The sequence below is a fragment of the Cyphellophora europaea genome (genome assembly GCF_000365145.1).
Source record: "Cyphellophora europaea CBS 101466 unplaced genomic scaffold supercont1.3, whole genome shotgun sequence".
Taxonomy (NCBI): Eukaryota; Fungi; Ascomycota; class Eurotiomycetes; order Chaetothyriales; family Cyphellophoraceae; genus Cyphellophora; species Cyphellophora europaea.
The window spans coordinates 480,328-495,607 of NW_008481809.1; the positions used below are offsets into that span (position 1 = coordinate 480,328).

The 15,280-nt window shown below is 54.5% G+C and overlaps 5 protein-coding genes across 5 annotated transcripts; all 5 read right to left on the reverse strand.

Moving 5' to 3' along the window:
• Window positions 1-3,200: 3,200 nt before the first annotated feature.
• HMPREF1541_03081 (uncharacterized protein) lies at window positions 3,201-4,985 on the reverse strand (the record flags this gene model as incomplete). Its single annotated transcript, XM_008717433.1, has 1 exon — window positions 3,201-4,985. One exon carries the CDS (start codon window positions 4,983-4,985, stop codon window positions 3,201-3,203), a length of 1,785 nt encoding a protein of 594 aa, XP_008715655.1.
• A 2,219-nt stretch (window positions 4,986-7,204) lies between these two features.
• On the reverse strand, window positions 7,205-7,681 carry HMPREF1541_03082 (uncharacterized protein; the record flags this gene model as incomplete). Its single annotated transcript, XM_008717434.1, has 1 exon — window positions 7,205-7,681. The coding sequence occupies one exon, from the start codon at window positions 7,679-7,681 to the stop codon at window positions 7,205-7,207; it is 477 nt and encodes a 158-aa protein (XP_008715656.1).
• Window positions 7,682-8,723: 1,042 nt separating this feature from the next.
• Window positions 8,724-9,767, reverse strand: HMPREF1541_03083 (uncharacterized protein; the record flags this gene model as incomplete). The annotated part of the gene is made up of 1 exon (XM_008717435.1): window positions 8,724-9,767. One exon carries the CDS (start codon window positions 9,765-9,767, stop codon window positions 8,724-8,726), a length of 1,044 nt encoding a protein of 347 aa, XP_008715657.1.
• A 1,199-nt stretch (window positions 9,768-10,966) lies between these two features.
• On the reverse strand, window positions 10,967-12,713 carry HMPREF1541_03084 (uncharacterized protein; the record flags this gene model as incomplete). The annotated part of the gene is made up of 3 exons (XM_008717436.1): window positions 10,967-11,532; window positions 11,684-12,345; window positions 12,544-12,713. 3 exons carry the CDS (start codon window positions 12,711-12,713, stop codon window positions 10,967-10,969), a joined length of 1,398 nt encoding a protein of 465 aa, XP_008715658.1.
• A 764-nt stretch (window positions 12,714-13,477) lies between these two features.
• On the reverse strand, window positions 13,478-14,810 carry HMPREF1541_03085 (uncharacterized protein; the record flags this gene model as incomplete). The annotated part of the gene is made up of 5 exons (XM_008717437.1): window positions 13,478-13,888; window positions 13,934-14,130; window positions 14,175-14,324; window positions 14,370-14,636; window positions 14,693-14,810. 5 exons carry the CDS (start codon window positions 14,808-14,810, stop codon window positions 13,478-13,480), a joined length of 1,143 nt encoding a protein of 380 aa, XP_008715659.1.
• Between the last annotated feature and the right edge of the window lie 470 nt (window positions 14,811-15,280).

Consider the following 15,280-nt stretch of genomic DNA (forward strand, 5'->3'; position numbering starts at 1 on the left):
TGGGGTGCTAAGTCTTCGGCCACGAGACTGGCGTCTGCGATGGGTGATTAGGAGATCGATAATCTTCCTTGGCTCGAAGCAAGGAATTGCAAACCTTCAACGCTGCATGCACAGGAACGTTAGGGCAGTGGTGCCGACGGCGGATACCTGTGGCTATCAACTGTGTTCTTCGACTACGATGACTTTGCGACTCCTGACTTGGCTTTTCCGCTGCACTCGCTCAGGCATCATTTGTGGATTTGCGCTCTCACGGGCTTATCGCCACGGCCATTCGTACGGACGGATTCAGCTTCACCGACATTTGGTCTCTGTTGACGGTCATCACGCCGATGGCTTGATGGTTTACACCCTAACTAGCCCTATGCACGATAAGGTTGGCCGTCTCTGAGTCGTCATGTCGGGGACTTGACGGCTTCGGAACTTTCCTTGTACCTTTATTAGCTTGGACCCCACGATTGATCACAGCTGGTTCTTTTGAAAGGTGAATGAATTACATAACGCCACTGATACTGAGATGGTCGCACAGGGGCCTGTGCCGATCTCCCTGGCTGTTAGCACTATACCACAGGCGGTAGGCTAGGCGGTCATTGTCACTGGCTTACTAGTCCCGCTCGTGAGGGGCCAATCGTGGTTGCTTCGACAGGAACTCCTGGCCTACCACTGGATTGTTTTCCGATGGCATCCTGGGAACCTCGCCGGCCGTTTTTGGACTAAGTATTCGATCAACCTCGGGTGCACCACAGCATGCCCACGTTGAGCGATACTTTTCGGCATGTGCTACACAACCCTACATTTGTTGTCCCACCCTCAAGGGCAAGCTACCTCATGAGTCAGGCAATAGATGAACTGGCCACGAACAACTCAACAACCCAGTCGGCTCGACTGCCGGCGGCTTCTCGTTGAACTCAAACTCAGTCATATGCTTCCGATGACCCCACTAATGGTGCACGCTGGACTGCTGTGGTGAATGTCATCAGCGACATAGTTCACAGCTATATGGCGACAGGAGTCTAGCTCGTGGGTTGGTGTATGCTGCATTCTGTAGGACGCCGAGATTATTTCACCAGAAGGTTTCAGATCTACATCGAGTTCCGCGATGGGAAATCTGCCTGATTGGGGACCGGTCACTTATCGCGGTGTCTACGGATACAACGTGTACTGGACCAACCACATCGAGCTACTCGGACCACTTTACCATCTGTCCACCATATAAGTGCGATCATGGCATTTTCAACAACCGTAAACTGGGTCCGCAGCCCACAGCTTGTCTAACATGTCACTACCATACGGTCAATCGTACACAGAGGCGCCAACTCATAAGCAGCCTGCTCCAGTACCCGTGACTTCGGAGACCTGGTCTCATAGCCTCCCTACCTGTCCAGATCGCACTTTCGAATCATTCAGTCAGCTCCTCGCAGCCAACTCTTTCACCACTGTTGACTCGTGCGCTGAGTCCAGCTCCGGAGAGACCTACGACAGCACGCCTGAGAGCTTGTGCTGGCCTGCGCCGAGTTACTCACCACACACTCTCTCAAAATCACTCCCGAATCAGACCTTATCCCAGCACAGTGGTATTGACATCGGTAAGTAAAATGCTACCCTACTTGGCTAGGTGCGACTCAAGCTCCGGCTTACACTGCTTTCAAGACGCAACACCACGAGATCAGATACAAACAGTTGACGAATCACGGCGTGTCAAGAGGAGGGCACAGAATCGTGCGGCGTAAGTCTGTTCATGGGCTTGACATATGAATGATCCTGTGATGCGCCTGCGTTCCTCACACCTGAGCAATTCGAGGCACTCACTGGATTGGATGCCATCTTCTTGATGATCATGCTCCGTTCAGCTCCAATTCCCCACCATACGTTGATCAGGCAAACATGCGCATCTTCCCCCTCCCCGGTCACCGCCCAGAATAACTCCCGACCATCTGCCCGCTCTGACCAAACCTCCAAACACTCAGCTTTCATGACCCAACCTTTTGCGCTACCTCACTAACACGCACACACACTCCACAGACAGCATACATTCAAAGCTCGCCAACAGCAGCGCGAGCTCAAGCTCTGCGAGAAGATCAGGATAGCCGAACAAGCCAACGCCAACCTACGAGGCCAGAACATACAGCTAATGGAAGCCCTCAAGCGAGAAATGACATTCAGGCTAGAAGCCGCTGCTCGGCAGGGGAGTCGGACGCTCTCATCGAGTCTTTTGGGCGAATCCGGCCCAACAGGCGAAGGCGGCCGGGGTGCTCATAGCTCTCCGTAGGCCAATTTCTGATGATTTGAGGTTCGAACGGCGTCGCGGCGTCTGTGCCTGTAGAACAGTGCGACGTATACCGGTACCCTAATAGCTTTGAACTACTCTCAAGAACCGCCAGCAGACGTGCCAAACATGACCACCACCACCACCACCACCTTCTTCGCCCAACTCCTCTCTGTCTCTCTCTCTATTTCTACCTGCCGGCGCCTTTACACTGCCAACATTTCCGCGCCGCATCACAGCCCCAAGACCCAGGGACTACAAACATCTCCTCAGGTTTTATGCGTTTTCCCCCCCTTTTCTCTCATTTCAGGGCTTTGCGCCTAGAGACTAAAAGTTTCTGGCACAGTGCTTCGCCCGACGAAAAGCCACAACAACTCCGGACAGACTCAAAAGTAAATGGATTTTTCACCTCGGCCTATGCCGGGCTGTGAACGCTCTGTCTCTCTCCTGGGGTGTGTTCCCCACACCCCCAAGCATGAGCTAAAGGTAACGGACTTGGGCAGTGTTGCAAACTCCCTCGGAGAGGAAATGAGATATGAAGGAGAGCCGCGAAAGCCCCAGCGTCTGGATCCCTGGACCTGCAGACTGCAGGCGGTCGATCATTGATCTCGGGGTCGGGTGCAGTGCCGATCTCCGGGTGGTGGAGGAGGTGATCGTAGAGGCTTCTCACGTTTCTCGGTGTTTTGTCGTGACGGGTGAGGATTGGCGTGTGCCTTCATATCTGTCGGGTCGGGTCGGGGTGGTAGATCACTTGTGGGTTCTTGCCCGTCTGGAGAGACATACGCCGCGCCGTTCGGTTGGGTGGGTGCCCCAGCCTCGGTGATGTATTGATTGATGATTTATCTGTAGATATTCGAGGGTGGGATCGCGCTGGGAGAGGCAGTGAGAAACAATTGTGTCAATAGCAAGGCGATAAAACCATGGATTCTCGACAATGTCAGCTCTTGCTTTGCTTTTCCTCTATGTGTAGTAATTTACGAAGGCCGCTACCGAGCCGCGTGATTAACGTGGTCGAGCAGGACGGCGACTTCTGTGGTTCAGCCTGCCACTCCTTCTCCAGGGGCATCGATGACGCAGGTCCTACATTGAGACCCGGGTGACCTGTATAGGCACTGCCGGTACGGAAATCCCTCGAGACATTGGTTCGGACGATCTGATGCAAAGCAACGCTGTGGTCGATAGCCTCTGGCCCTTCGACAGCTTCACTGGTGCGGACACTCCCGCTTCCCCTCCTCTGAATACCTTCCTCAGCGGGGTTGGAGTCTTCAGCCGTGAACATCGACACCCGGTCAAGGTCCGTGCGGCTCGTCATGGGAAAGTCGCGAGGCCGCTTCAGGCTGTATGCGGCGCGGAGCCTCAGCATGGCTTCGTGCATAGCTGCAATCGTGTGCCTGAGGACGGCGACCTGGTCGGGCGTATATTCCGCCAGATCTGGAATAGTCCATTGGTCGTACAGCCGCCCGTGCGTGGCAGGCGACGCCATGCCGCCGTGGCAGCTGATGCATAGGTAGCACAAGAAGCAGGCGCTCTTTGAGGCGCCAATGACTCGGGGTGGCGGAGGCGATGGCTGGGCCCTGTTACGTCCCTCGCCCGGCCCCGATAGGTAGTGCACCAACAGCTGTATTTCAGCGTGGATGTAACAAGCCATATCCCGCCCCTGGATGGACGGACCTTGGACGATTGACTTATACGGCTGCACACCTTCGATGCGCAGCTCCAATGACGGTAAGCTCGCTGGTCTTCCTTTCGTGATCTTGCGAAATATATGCACCAGCGACTGTGCGATGCGCCAGTAAGCTCCGATCTTGTCGATCTCAACGACGTGCTTATTCTTCAGCCACGTCTTCTGATCTAGACCCGCCGCGGCCAGCAGATGCTTGAACGGCAGGCGCTTTTGTCCCTCGCCGCACGATGTCGTCACGTTGAAGCAGGCTTTCGATACGGCGCCCAGCTTTGTTAGCACTTCGGGTGCTGCATGCTCGGCATCATCGACAGACATCGTCTCGAGCAGCGCCAGAAGTTGCGCATTCAGGGCCGTAGCGCGCTCCACGAACGCTTCGCCAATGTCTGGCGTCAGATTCTCCTTTCGCATCCGCGCAAAGGCCCGCAGTAGCTTGTCGTCCTTGTTTGTGCGCAGCCGGCCTTTCTCACGAAAGATGGGTGGATGTCCAACTGCTTTCCGAGCACGCTGGAGGATGCGGGTGCGGTTGAGGTAGATGATTTTGTCGAATATCAGGTCAGCGCGTTGAATGGAAGTTGATTGGTCTTGAGAGCTGAGCGTGGACCAAATCTCCAGTAGAGAGGCCTTGAGAGAGTCGCTTATTCCTTCGTTGGCAGCGAGGCGGAGGGTGAGGACTCCAAGATGCTGCGACGCGCTGGGGTGAGGCTGCTCCTCGATGCAGGCGGCGGTCACGCTGAAGACGGCTTCCTGAGTAGCCGAGATGAGTGCGAAGTCATTAGCGAGACGGTGCTCGATATGAAGGGAAAGAAGGTAGCGCGAATGGTCGCGGGGTTGTTTTGGCGTTGGGGTAGGTCCGGGGAAGAGACACGTATCATCGTGAGGTGTGTTCAATCCAATGTCTGCATCAACGGGGCACTCGTTGCTCGCAAGAGCGAGCTCCACGGCTGTCTGACGAAATGTGACTTCGTCGAGCGGAGGCTGCCAGATGGAGTGTGCTAGAGCTGCGGTGCGGATCTCGTGGCGAAATGGCTCGTTGGCCATGACAAGGATGATCAAGTGTCTCTCTGTCGCGACTGCTATCGCTCCGCGTAATTCCTGGATAATAACATTGTTATTGGAAAAAGTGTACCCGACCTGATCTTGGGGTGTGTGGCTTGGCACGTAGACAACGAGCAAAATCTGCCAGAAGCCCGCCTGCTTTCAGAACCGAGGAGCAGCCTGCGACGGATGTCACAACAAGTCTTCACCTGCTACCATGCTTTCAAGTGCGGCGAAAAGCTACACCCCCAGCCGCTACAAGCCAGGCAAACCAACGGAGCAAGGTGAAGATGAATACAAGGCAAACGCGATCAAGGCAACCACCGCAAAATGTTCCTCCGTATCCTGCCAAGGCGGGAATATGCTCTTCCGCCACCGACGTCTTCTCGCGGCCTTCTACCCCAAATCTCTTCCTGCTCTCCAGCGTGCTCATCATGGAAAGCGATGACCCCTACACAGCCTGCCGGTTGGTATATTATCGCCTGCCTAGCCAGATGGCACTCCCTAAGTTTGTTCTCTGCTTGAGCTGTGAATCGTTTTACTGGACCAGACTCGCCACTTCCAGCACAAGCTGCATCCTGGATTGAAAGCTGACTACCATGTCTAGCTCCAACCAGAATATACACTTCGCTACCACTGTTACCTACATAACTACTTCGTTATTTGGCTCTTCTGTCGGCTTCATTGGCGATTGTCTGCGGGGCGATATTTCCGCCCCGCCTCTCGGCGAAATGCTGCACCATAATAACCTTTACGCGGTGGTTGTTCCGGAAACTGATAGCGACTTTGACGCCGAGACTGATCGCTACGGTGGGCTGGGGCACGTACATGGTATATGGGGCGTGCTGTACGATGAGTCTTGTTTGGTGCTGGGTGGCTGTGCTGGAGACAAGGGGCATCGGGTTGGGGAAGGAGATGGATGGGCTGTTTGAGAAGCGGGGTGTTACAGGAGGTAGGGGGAGTGTGGAAGAGCATTGTGCAGAGGTGGGCGGAGAGGGTGCGGAGTTTGCTGAAGTGGAATAGGCGATGATAGAGATCAACGAGACGAGCGGAGTCAGCTGAGGCATAGGAGGAGTAGCATCGCTCTGATTGTTTGAAAATCGCATCCAGACGGGGTGTTGACAGCTTTCAGAATCGAATCAATATGTACACTTTCCCTGCATCAGAGACCCATTCCCCAGCACACGCTTTCAAGCTCCGCGGATACATTGCGTGTCGAGGTGCCAAGACTACCCAGCCAGCCCCCTGAGCCTCGCCGCCTTGCCGCCTGATTCATTCACTGCCCACCCACCCCCACAGCCTTGACCGCCAGCCTCTCCTACTTGCCTAGCAACCGTATAAATATCACGAATCCCAAAATCCCTCTCAACAATCGCACAGACCTACAGTCCCACAAAAACCAGGCAGGAGAAAACCACTAAGTCCTGGGGTCGGAGTCGTTGCCACTGAAAACCTACAAGCCTAGTATTACTGGTAGCAATACTGTAATTCAAAAGGTGGTTTTCGGGGAGGAATGCTTCAAAAGAATAAAGAAAGATGCCATAGCAAGCCAAGGTCCAAGATCTCTCAGTTGGGAGTTTGTACTACGACAAAGTAAGTAGTACAATGGGTCGCAAAGACCTCTCGATTATGGGAGCACATTCCTCTGTTCTTTTTGCTTTTTCGCTTTTTGCTGTTTGCTTTTAGGGCTAACGTTGTGATGTGGGAATTGTGGGCGGCTGATAAAAATGCAGTGACTGGTTATTCACTGCCCGTCGGCTAGCGAGATTGTCAATATGAGGTGGACGGGTAGCAAGTTTTCATCTGTCCCCGCGCCGCTCACTTCACTTACTTAGTAGGCCTTCGGAAACCTGATAGTGAGTTCGGCACGACTCGAAGGAAATGTCGTCCGATTGCTCTGAGCTCACAACTCGGCCTATGTATGAGTCAAGGTTGGAGAACATACAGATGGAAACGGCTCGTCCTTCGATCGCCCTGAAGGATTCAAATGGTTGTGGACTCTTCTTCGTACAGAATATGTTTCTGGACTTCTCAAAGTCTGGGTGGCCCCTCCTGATTCAACTTAGTACACAGACTTCTGCCTCCAGCTACAAAACGCACGAGTAGTCCGACTAGCCCAGGTCACACTTCTCGACACAGCCTTTTCCCACTGCCCCAAACCTCTGGCCCTCAAAAATCCACTGTCCACCCAAGTCGCACAACCCTGTCCCTTCTCGTCAATCCTACTTCTCCTTCTTCGGCAACGCCAACTTCGCCCCCTGCTCCTCCCCCGGCGGTTTCTTCCCCTTATTCTCCTCCTGCAACCAGTACCCCACATTGCACAAACAATGATTCTTCATCGTCTTCCCCTTACACTTGTTCCAGCCGGAACACTCGACTTTGGCCGACTTCCCATCCCGCTTCCTCGCGTCGCATGACACATGACAGACGTCGCGCGTGATGGCTTTGCCGTCGCACTGATGCGCGCCTTTGTCGAGGGCCAGGGGGCGGCAGGCCATATATTCAGGAGTGCTATCTGGAGGGCGGTTGGTGCCGTCGGAGGAGCGGAGGAGGACGTTTCCTGAAGGGCGGATCGCGGACCAGGAGACGCCGTTGTCGAATTGGTCTTTGGGGCCGGCGTAGGAGTATTCGTCGTAGGTGACGCCGGCGGCGGTGGTGGCGAGGAGGAGAGGGCTGAGGAGGAGGGCGAGGGGGTACATCGTGTGGATGGGGTGAGAGGTGATTGGGTAGGCTTGATCGTACCGTGATGTATATGTGGGCGCGTATGCTGATTGGTGAGTGAAAAGGTTGAAGGGAGGAGTTTTGTGCCCGATGTGGAATGAATAGGATGTCGAGTCGATGATATGGGCAGGGTATACGGCGTTAGCAGCAGCTTGTCAAAGGATAGCCTGTGTGGTTCGTGGAGACTGTCTTTGTTCTTGGGTGCTGAAATATCAATATGAGATCTTCTTTGTTTGGCGGCATCGATATTCAGTCTTAGGCGCTGCCCTCAGATCCCGAGTCTGTTCTTTGTGCAGACGCCGCACGAGTACTTCGTAGCTTCAACACAAGCCTCGTGCTAGCCTCGGCCTTGTGTACACAAGGAAGCGATTCGAGCCGTGCCGGCTATACGGAGACACTGGATGAGCCAGGCTTGTTGGATCCAGAACTTCTGTCATGCCTATGCTGTCTCTATGTTCCGTCGCACCCGTTAGGGTCTTTCGGTCAGGCAGTGAGCACGCTCCGACAGCAATATTAATTCGACGGCCAGGAAAAGCAATCAGGTTGCAAGATAGACATGTCGCAATGGGTGGCGTCTGCTGGAAGACCTATCAAATTGCACCTCTATTCAAAACGCCAGCTCACTGTATGTGGCTCATTGGGATCAATAAAGGCAATGGCACATTGATGCTGTCGGTGGTAGGCATATTGCCGGCTATGCGCTCATCGTTGTCCGTACTTTGCAATAAGCGACATACTCGAGGGAGCTGCAAGCATTTGGCACAGAGTCAACGTCACGTGCTCAGAACGTCCCAGCCTTCCGTGCCCTACAGGATCGGCTTCGTGTAGAAAGAACTAGGTTGAGTCTGGCCGCCATGCAATTTGGCACTGGACAAAGCTTTGCTCATCCCGTCTCCATTGTGACCTAAATCCCGAGCAGAAAGCCGCAACTGACTGAGGACGGTAGTCAATGGTTCGCAGTGGAGTCTGGCTATCAACCCTGCATTGTTAAGAGGAAGACGCCGACCCGTTGTAGTCCCCTCACTTGATCGATCGCAGGACGTCAGCGTAGAGAATATCCGAGTCTCGTCCAGTTGTCCTTGCGGAGTACGCTCGCGAGTTTTCTGATAGTGTTCGTACCGCGCCGGCGTCATCGTCATCGAAATCGTCCTCGCTCGGGTGGACAGCGTGGCCATTCTCCATATGATTTACGATTCCTTTCGACGATGGAGTTGATAGCTCTCGATAGAGGTCATTTTGCGCTTGGCCGGGGATGGCGTTGGTGTCAATCTCGCCCAGATCGTGCGACCCAGATCGCTTCGAACCTTGAACCAGGTCGACAAGCTTTGACAGAATATTGAGCTCGAGTTTGAGTTTGACGCTGTAAATGAAGGCTTTGGTAGCCTGCTGATAGATACGCCAGTGCTTGTACTGCATGAAAAGCAAGGCAATGTCCATGGCGATGATGATGACGTTGATGGTAAAGAGCTGCCAGATGACGCTTCTTGTGCTCTTTTTGCTGACGACCTTGAGAAAGGCAATGGTCCGCCAGACGTACAGTCCAGAGATGATGAACTCTTGCAAACAAAACATAGTCATCTGAACATGTTCGGTGTAGAAGAAGCCTTCTGCAAAGTGCTGGTTATTGGTATAAGTTGTGCCGAAGTCGAGGACGGTAAGGGTGGTGTGCCAGACGACTGCATTGAATATGATCATCCACTTGACGGCCTTCAGCACTTTCGGTTGATCCATGATCAAGTTGAGTCTCGAGTAGAGAACCAAACTTTGGCCCGTAATCATCAGAATCCATCCGCCGGTATCGAAGATTTTGCCGACCCATAGCACGGCAAGCTGGAAATACTCGATGATCAAACCGAGGCTGTAAGAGACCACACCGAAATTGGATACGCACAAGCTCCAGAAGTAGAGACCGTGCCATTTTTTGAACGTGGTGAAGATCAAAAGCGTAAGCTCAATCGCATTGTACAAAGCCAGCGCCAGACTCAGTGTCACGGTGATGGACTCTGGATCGTACAGGCCTTCGAAGACAGCTCGTGGACGATGCCATCGCGAGGGTTCGGACATCCTAGTCGCATCGCCTCAAGCTTCTGACGATTTCAGAGACGACAAGAATTGATGAAGAGTGAAGCTGGGAGTTGACAAGAGCACCATCCGATCGACATTGCGTTCTCACCTCATTTCGCTTAGCCAGGTAGGGGACAGTTCTCGTGTGGCGTCCCCGTGGTTGCGGTCGGAGGTGGGTGTGACGCTGATCCTCCAATAGCGCAGCATGGTGCCCGCAAGCTGGAAGCCAAACCCCGAACGCCACGGGCTGTGAGTGCCGAGGGGTGCCACATAAACATGGGGTCCAAAGGTCAAACGGGGAGTCGGATGCGAATTGTCTGGGGTAAGAGACCGGTGGTCGCGTCAATTCGCAGCCGTCGCGTTCCTCATTTTCTTGGTCCCGGGGCTCCGTGGCTGCCACGCGTAAAGCCCCCGCCCCCGCATCTTGTTGCTTCTCACGGATCATTCACGGCACATTTGATCATTGAAAGATACATTTTTTCAAATCGATACAAGTCGTTCATTACATGCTACTTCCATTGAGAACCTACCAGCCGACTACGCCATCGGAACTTACCATCTTGCCCTACCGCCGGCGACCAGTGCCACTCGGCTTCTCACCGGCGAGAGGATGATCAGACTACCAGTCATCTCGGCGTCTTCGCTCAAACGACGAAGGCCGCGAGTATGCACCGTCATCCCACCAGGCCGTCTTGGACTCGGCTCTCTTCCTGGGTGTGACAGCTCGTTCCTCTTCAGCCTTAACGAAGGCACGTTCGATTCTCGCCGACGTGCTGTAGAAACACATCAAAGCCCGAAGGCACTGGAAGAGTGAACGTTTACCCATTGTTCTGAGTGATCTTTGGCAGAACGCAAAAGCAACGGGTGTTCTCGCGGGCTTAAGTAAGTGTGCTTGCAGCTGCTCTCGACGACTATTCAAACAAGGCGATTGTGCATTGTCAAAGGCAGGTCTTTGTGCTTCTGCAGCTCTCATTTTCGATGACGACTGAACTGCTTTGTTCGTTGCGTCGAAGCTTTGTGACTTCTCGTTGCAAGGCCCAATCTGCCCAGACTCAGGACATCTGACAGGCAAGGGCGGAACGCCGTTGGATTTTCAAGTCTCACTGCATGAGTCTACAGGAGAGGAGAGTCTTCGCATTTTTCTACATTCACAAGATCCATCGATATCGTCCGCTCCCATGCCTCCCTGAAATCATCCCCTAGATCCTCGCCTGCTCCTTCCCCCTCGCCGCCCCCTTCCCCAACGCCTCAATGGCCGCCTCCCGAAACTCGACCGCCAAATCCAAACAAACCTCATCCGCCGGCGGCAACAACTGCATGGCCTGAATCCCCGCCACCTCCTCCTTCCGATCCACCCACCAAAACAAGTTCGGCAGGCCACCCCAATACAGCGTCCACTCCTTGGACCCCTTCCTCCGACTCAACGCCGCCACCAAGCTATGATTAAACTCATACTCGCCTCCATACTGACCCGCCTCATCCTTGACCGGCACGGGCAGACCCCCCGTCAGCATCCTCGAGCCTTCCAGCTCACCAAAAACCTTCATCAGAGATCGTCCGAGATGCGCGCCTAATTTGCCTGGCCCGTCGACGAGTTGCGGGCTGAAGACCAGCTCATCCACGATTTTGGGCGGGAGGATGCGGCCGTCGTTGCGCAACAGCGACTCCAGCACTTTGATGTAGGCACGGGGCGGGCATCGGACGCCGCCGCCACCGAGGTCGTCGCGCGCGGTGTCGGCGGGAGCGGTGGGGAGATGGACGAGGCCTGTAACGAAGAGTGAGTATTCTGCCACAATTCTCACGACAAGAAGGAGAAGAAGAAGAAGTGCCAGAACATGCAAGCAAGGTCGGATATCGAGCCCGCGAGCAAAGCCTCGAAAAGAGGAAGAACACCAACACCACAAACCCAAACTCACCTTCCTGAGTCCGCACACTCAAATACACCCACCTCTCCCTCACCTCCTCCTCCCCCCACTTCAAATCCCCCTTCCGAAACACCACGTCCCCCTCTTTGACTCCAACCTTCTTCAACACCTCCTCCCACACATACACCCCCAACCTCTCCACCCCCGCCACCCTGGCCACCAACAACCCGGCCAAATCGATGCCGGGCGAATACATCCACGCCTCCCCCGCCCCCGTCAGCATCGGCGCCTCCCCGTACATCTCCAACAACCTCCCCGAAAAATCCTCGCGTTTTCTGCCTCGCCACTTCCACCACTTCAGTATATCCGCCGACAGGAAATCATACGCCATGCCTGACGTGTGCGTCAGGAGGTGGCGCAGCGTTACTTGTTCCACTCCTTTTCCTTCCCCATTCCCGCTCTCGCCGCGCCAAATCGGTCCCCGCTTCTCATCCCACCCCTCCAAAACCCGGATGGCCTTCAGCTCCGGCAGAACCTCCACGACGGGGCGATCCCAGTCCCACAACCGGCGGATCTCGACGACATGCACGGCCGCGAGGCTGGTAAGGAGCTTAGAGCACGACGCGGTCCAGAATGTGGAGGATGGTGAGAGGGGGTGGGAGAGCGGGGTGTGGAGGGAGGTGGTGCCTGCTGCGAAGCTGGGAGACGTGGCGCTGGTCAGATTGGCTGTGTGGCGGGGGGGGGGGGGGGGCAGGGGGGCTGGGTTTGGGAAGACAGGCCGTATAGGTTGGTGGTGATGAGCAAGCGGACGGAGTGGGCATGTGAGACGGCACCGACCCGAGCCCGAGCATCCGATGCTCGGATATGGAGAGTCTGAAGCGGATTCTTGTTGGGGAAGTGGTGGGACCTACCTGTAAGCGCAGGGCTGGGTGGGCGTGGAGGCGAGGAAGACTGCGCCGGGGATCTGTGGCGAGGAGCCGGGGGAGTCGGCGGAGCCGGGGCGGCATAACCGGGTGACGTGCGATTCGAGACTGCGCAGTGCCCCGGAGGATGGTGTCGTGGCAGCAGGAGCATTTGCCATGGCGGCGAAGTGGGTACGTCCACGGACCGGATGGTTGCACTGTCGTTGTTGACGATGGTGATGGTGATGGTGATGGCTTCTAGATATTGGTGTCTAGGTACTGCTCGCCGTTATGTATTCGTCAGAGGCCGGCCGGCCGGTTGGATGCTTGGGTGTTGAGCAATTGCGAGTACGTAAATGGGCCGGCCCAAGCAATCGGAGCTTTGGCTCACGTACCTCGGTCTCACTATAGAGTCGCCGTAGCGGAGCGTTTAGCACGAACGGAGATATACACACCAGGCACGAGAGCGCCGGGATTGAATGATGAGCATGAACATGGTATTAGAATACCGTAGCATGTACTCCGGATCTACTCACCCAACCCGAAAGAGCGGGGGTGTCATCTACGGTTGGTCAGTATACCGAGGCACCTTGGCTCAGGTGCCAGCCATACCTAGGTCAATCCTACTACATTTCTGTGGATCGAATCAGTTTTATGCACCAGACAAGGCATCCAGTCTGGACTTCCAGGTTGGGAAAATATCAGATTCGCCAAGTTATCAATCTATTGTACATCGCCAATGCCGCTTGCTATCAAGGTAATTAATAAGCAATAAGCAGGGACAAGGTATGTCAGGTAAAACGACTCATCTTCGCTGCGTGGGGCAAACGGATGTGATGGTCAGTTTGCCAGAAAGAACGTCTCCAGTCATTGTTCATCAACTTCGTCCGGGTATCTGTCGTCCAACGTTCGTTCTCAATTGCGTCTAGGTCTGCATGCAGAACTAGGTTGCTGGGATAGGCTCGGGTGCAGTCTCGGTGGTGGCTGCAACAGGCTCGGATGGAAGAGTGGTCTTGGGAGCCGTAGGAAAATCCTCCTGCTTGACCGAGTTCTGAAGGTGAGGGATCTTTTGGCGCGACTTACCGAGCAGGTCAGACGCAGCACCCGCATATTCTCCAGCATACGACTTGACACTTTCCAGACCCTTGCCCGCATGCTGACCGGCAATGTCACGGACCTGCTGAGCCTGTTCACCAGCAATCTTGCCAGCATACTCGATATTGGAGTCAATGACCTCCTTGTTCATGACGTAGATAAGGGGACCGAGGAAGACGACGGAGGTAGCGAGAAGAGCCATGCCCCACATCGGAAGAAGCTTGACAAGGTAGTACGAGAGGAAGGTTGCGAGAAACACCTGTAGATGTTAGGTGCGAAAGTCGGAAACAGTAGGTGCACGTACAGCAGCAGTGACTGCAACATTCTCGGCAAAGACCACGCGTTGAGACTCAATGACGAAGAAGTTGATGAGTTGCTCAACATCGTCCAAAGTAGATTCAAGAGCCTCCTTCGGTATCTTGTAGTACTTTCTAGGACGGACAGACGAGGTGAGGCTGCCACCAGTCGCGAGCTTGGAAAGGGCTTCGGCAAGCGTGACGACTGATTTGATTAGCTCTCGCTATTCCAGATTGCACCCGACTTACCACCAAGAGTCATCCAGGTTAGCTTGAGAGCATAACGGGTAACGGGGAGGTAGCGTGCGGCAAAGATGAAGACCAGCGTGGCGGCAAAGGTAGCACCGGTAGCACGGGGATTCTTCCAGCTGAGGAGAGTATAGAAGAACGAATGGTAGTCTGCACGAATCAGTCATGTGGCCTTTCATGTGTGAGCTACCTTACGGGTAAGAGGGGTCTCGTTGGCAGCGGTATGGGCAGGGGCCTGGCGGGAGCCAGCCAAAGCGGAGAACTCGTTGCCAGTCGCTGTAGCTTCGTTCTTGACGCTGGTAGCCACGGGTCCTTTGAGGTATGAGTACCAGCTCTTGATCTGATCAGTGGAGGGAATACCGTTGGCAAGATCCTGGGTGATCTGGGCGTTCTTCACAGTGTCGAAAGCACTCGCAGCGCCTGCGGGCGTCAGAGGATGCCGGAACACAAAAGGGGAAATTTCTGCGCTTATGTTAGCTTTGACAACATCGAGAGAGCTGGCATACTACACACCTTACTGTTGACGGCCGTGTCCTTGTACGACGCGCCGTTGGTAGACGGGGCCGCGTTGGCTGCTTCAGGCGAGATGGCATTCGCACCTGGATCAATTCGGGGATCAATGTCGGAAGCAGACATTTTCGATGGACGAGCAAGATAGTAGATTCGTTTTGAGAGTGGTTTGCAGTTGCAAATGAATAGGTTGCAGGGTGGTGAGTGTTCAAAAAGGATGAACAAGTCTTGACGCAGAAGTTGCAAGATTGCGGGAAGGAGTGGATTGGGAGAAGCGGACGGAATTTCCAACCTCGAGATGACGCAGATGGTGCAAACAAACACGCTGCCCTGACAGCAGAACAAGGTATCTGATCGCGTGATATTGTTGGTCTAGCTGTCACTACTGCCGTGAATTTGCTGTTGCTATGTGCTGTCTGTCCACTTGTCCTCTATCGCCTTTTTTGTCGACTTGAAGCTCTTTGTTGAGACCTGACCACCTCTCCTCTCCCTATCTCTGAAATTGGGCAGCGCCAATTCGCTCTGGTCTTGGCACTGACATGTGATCGCGTCGACCTCTGACTTCAACTAACAGCCTTCTGCCGCTTCTGTCTATC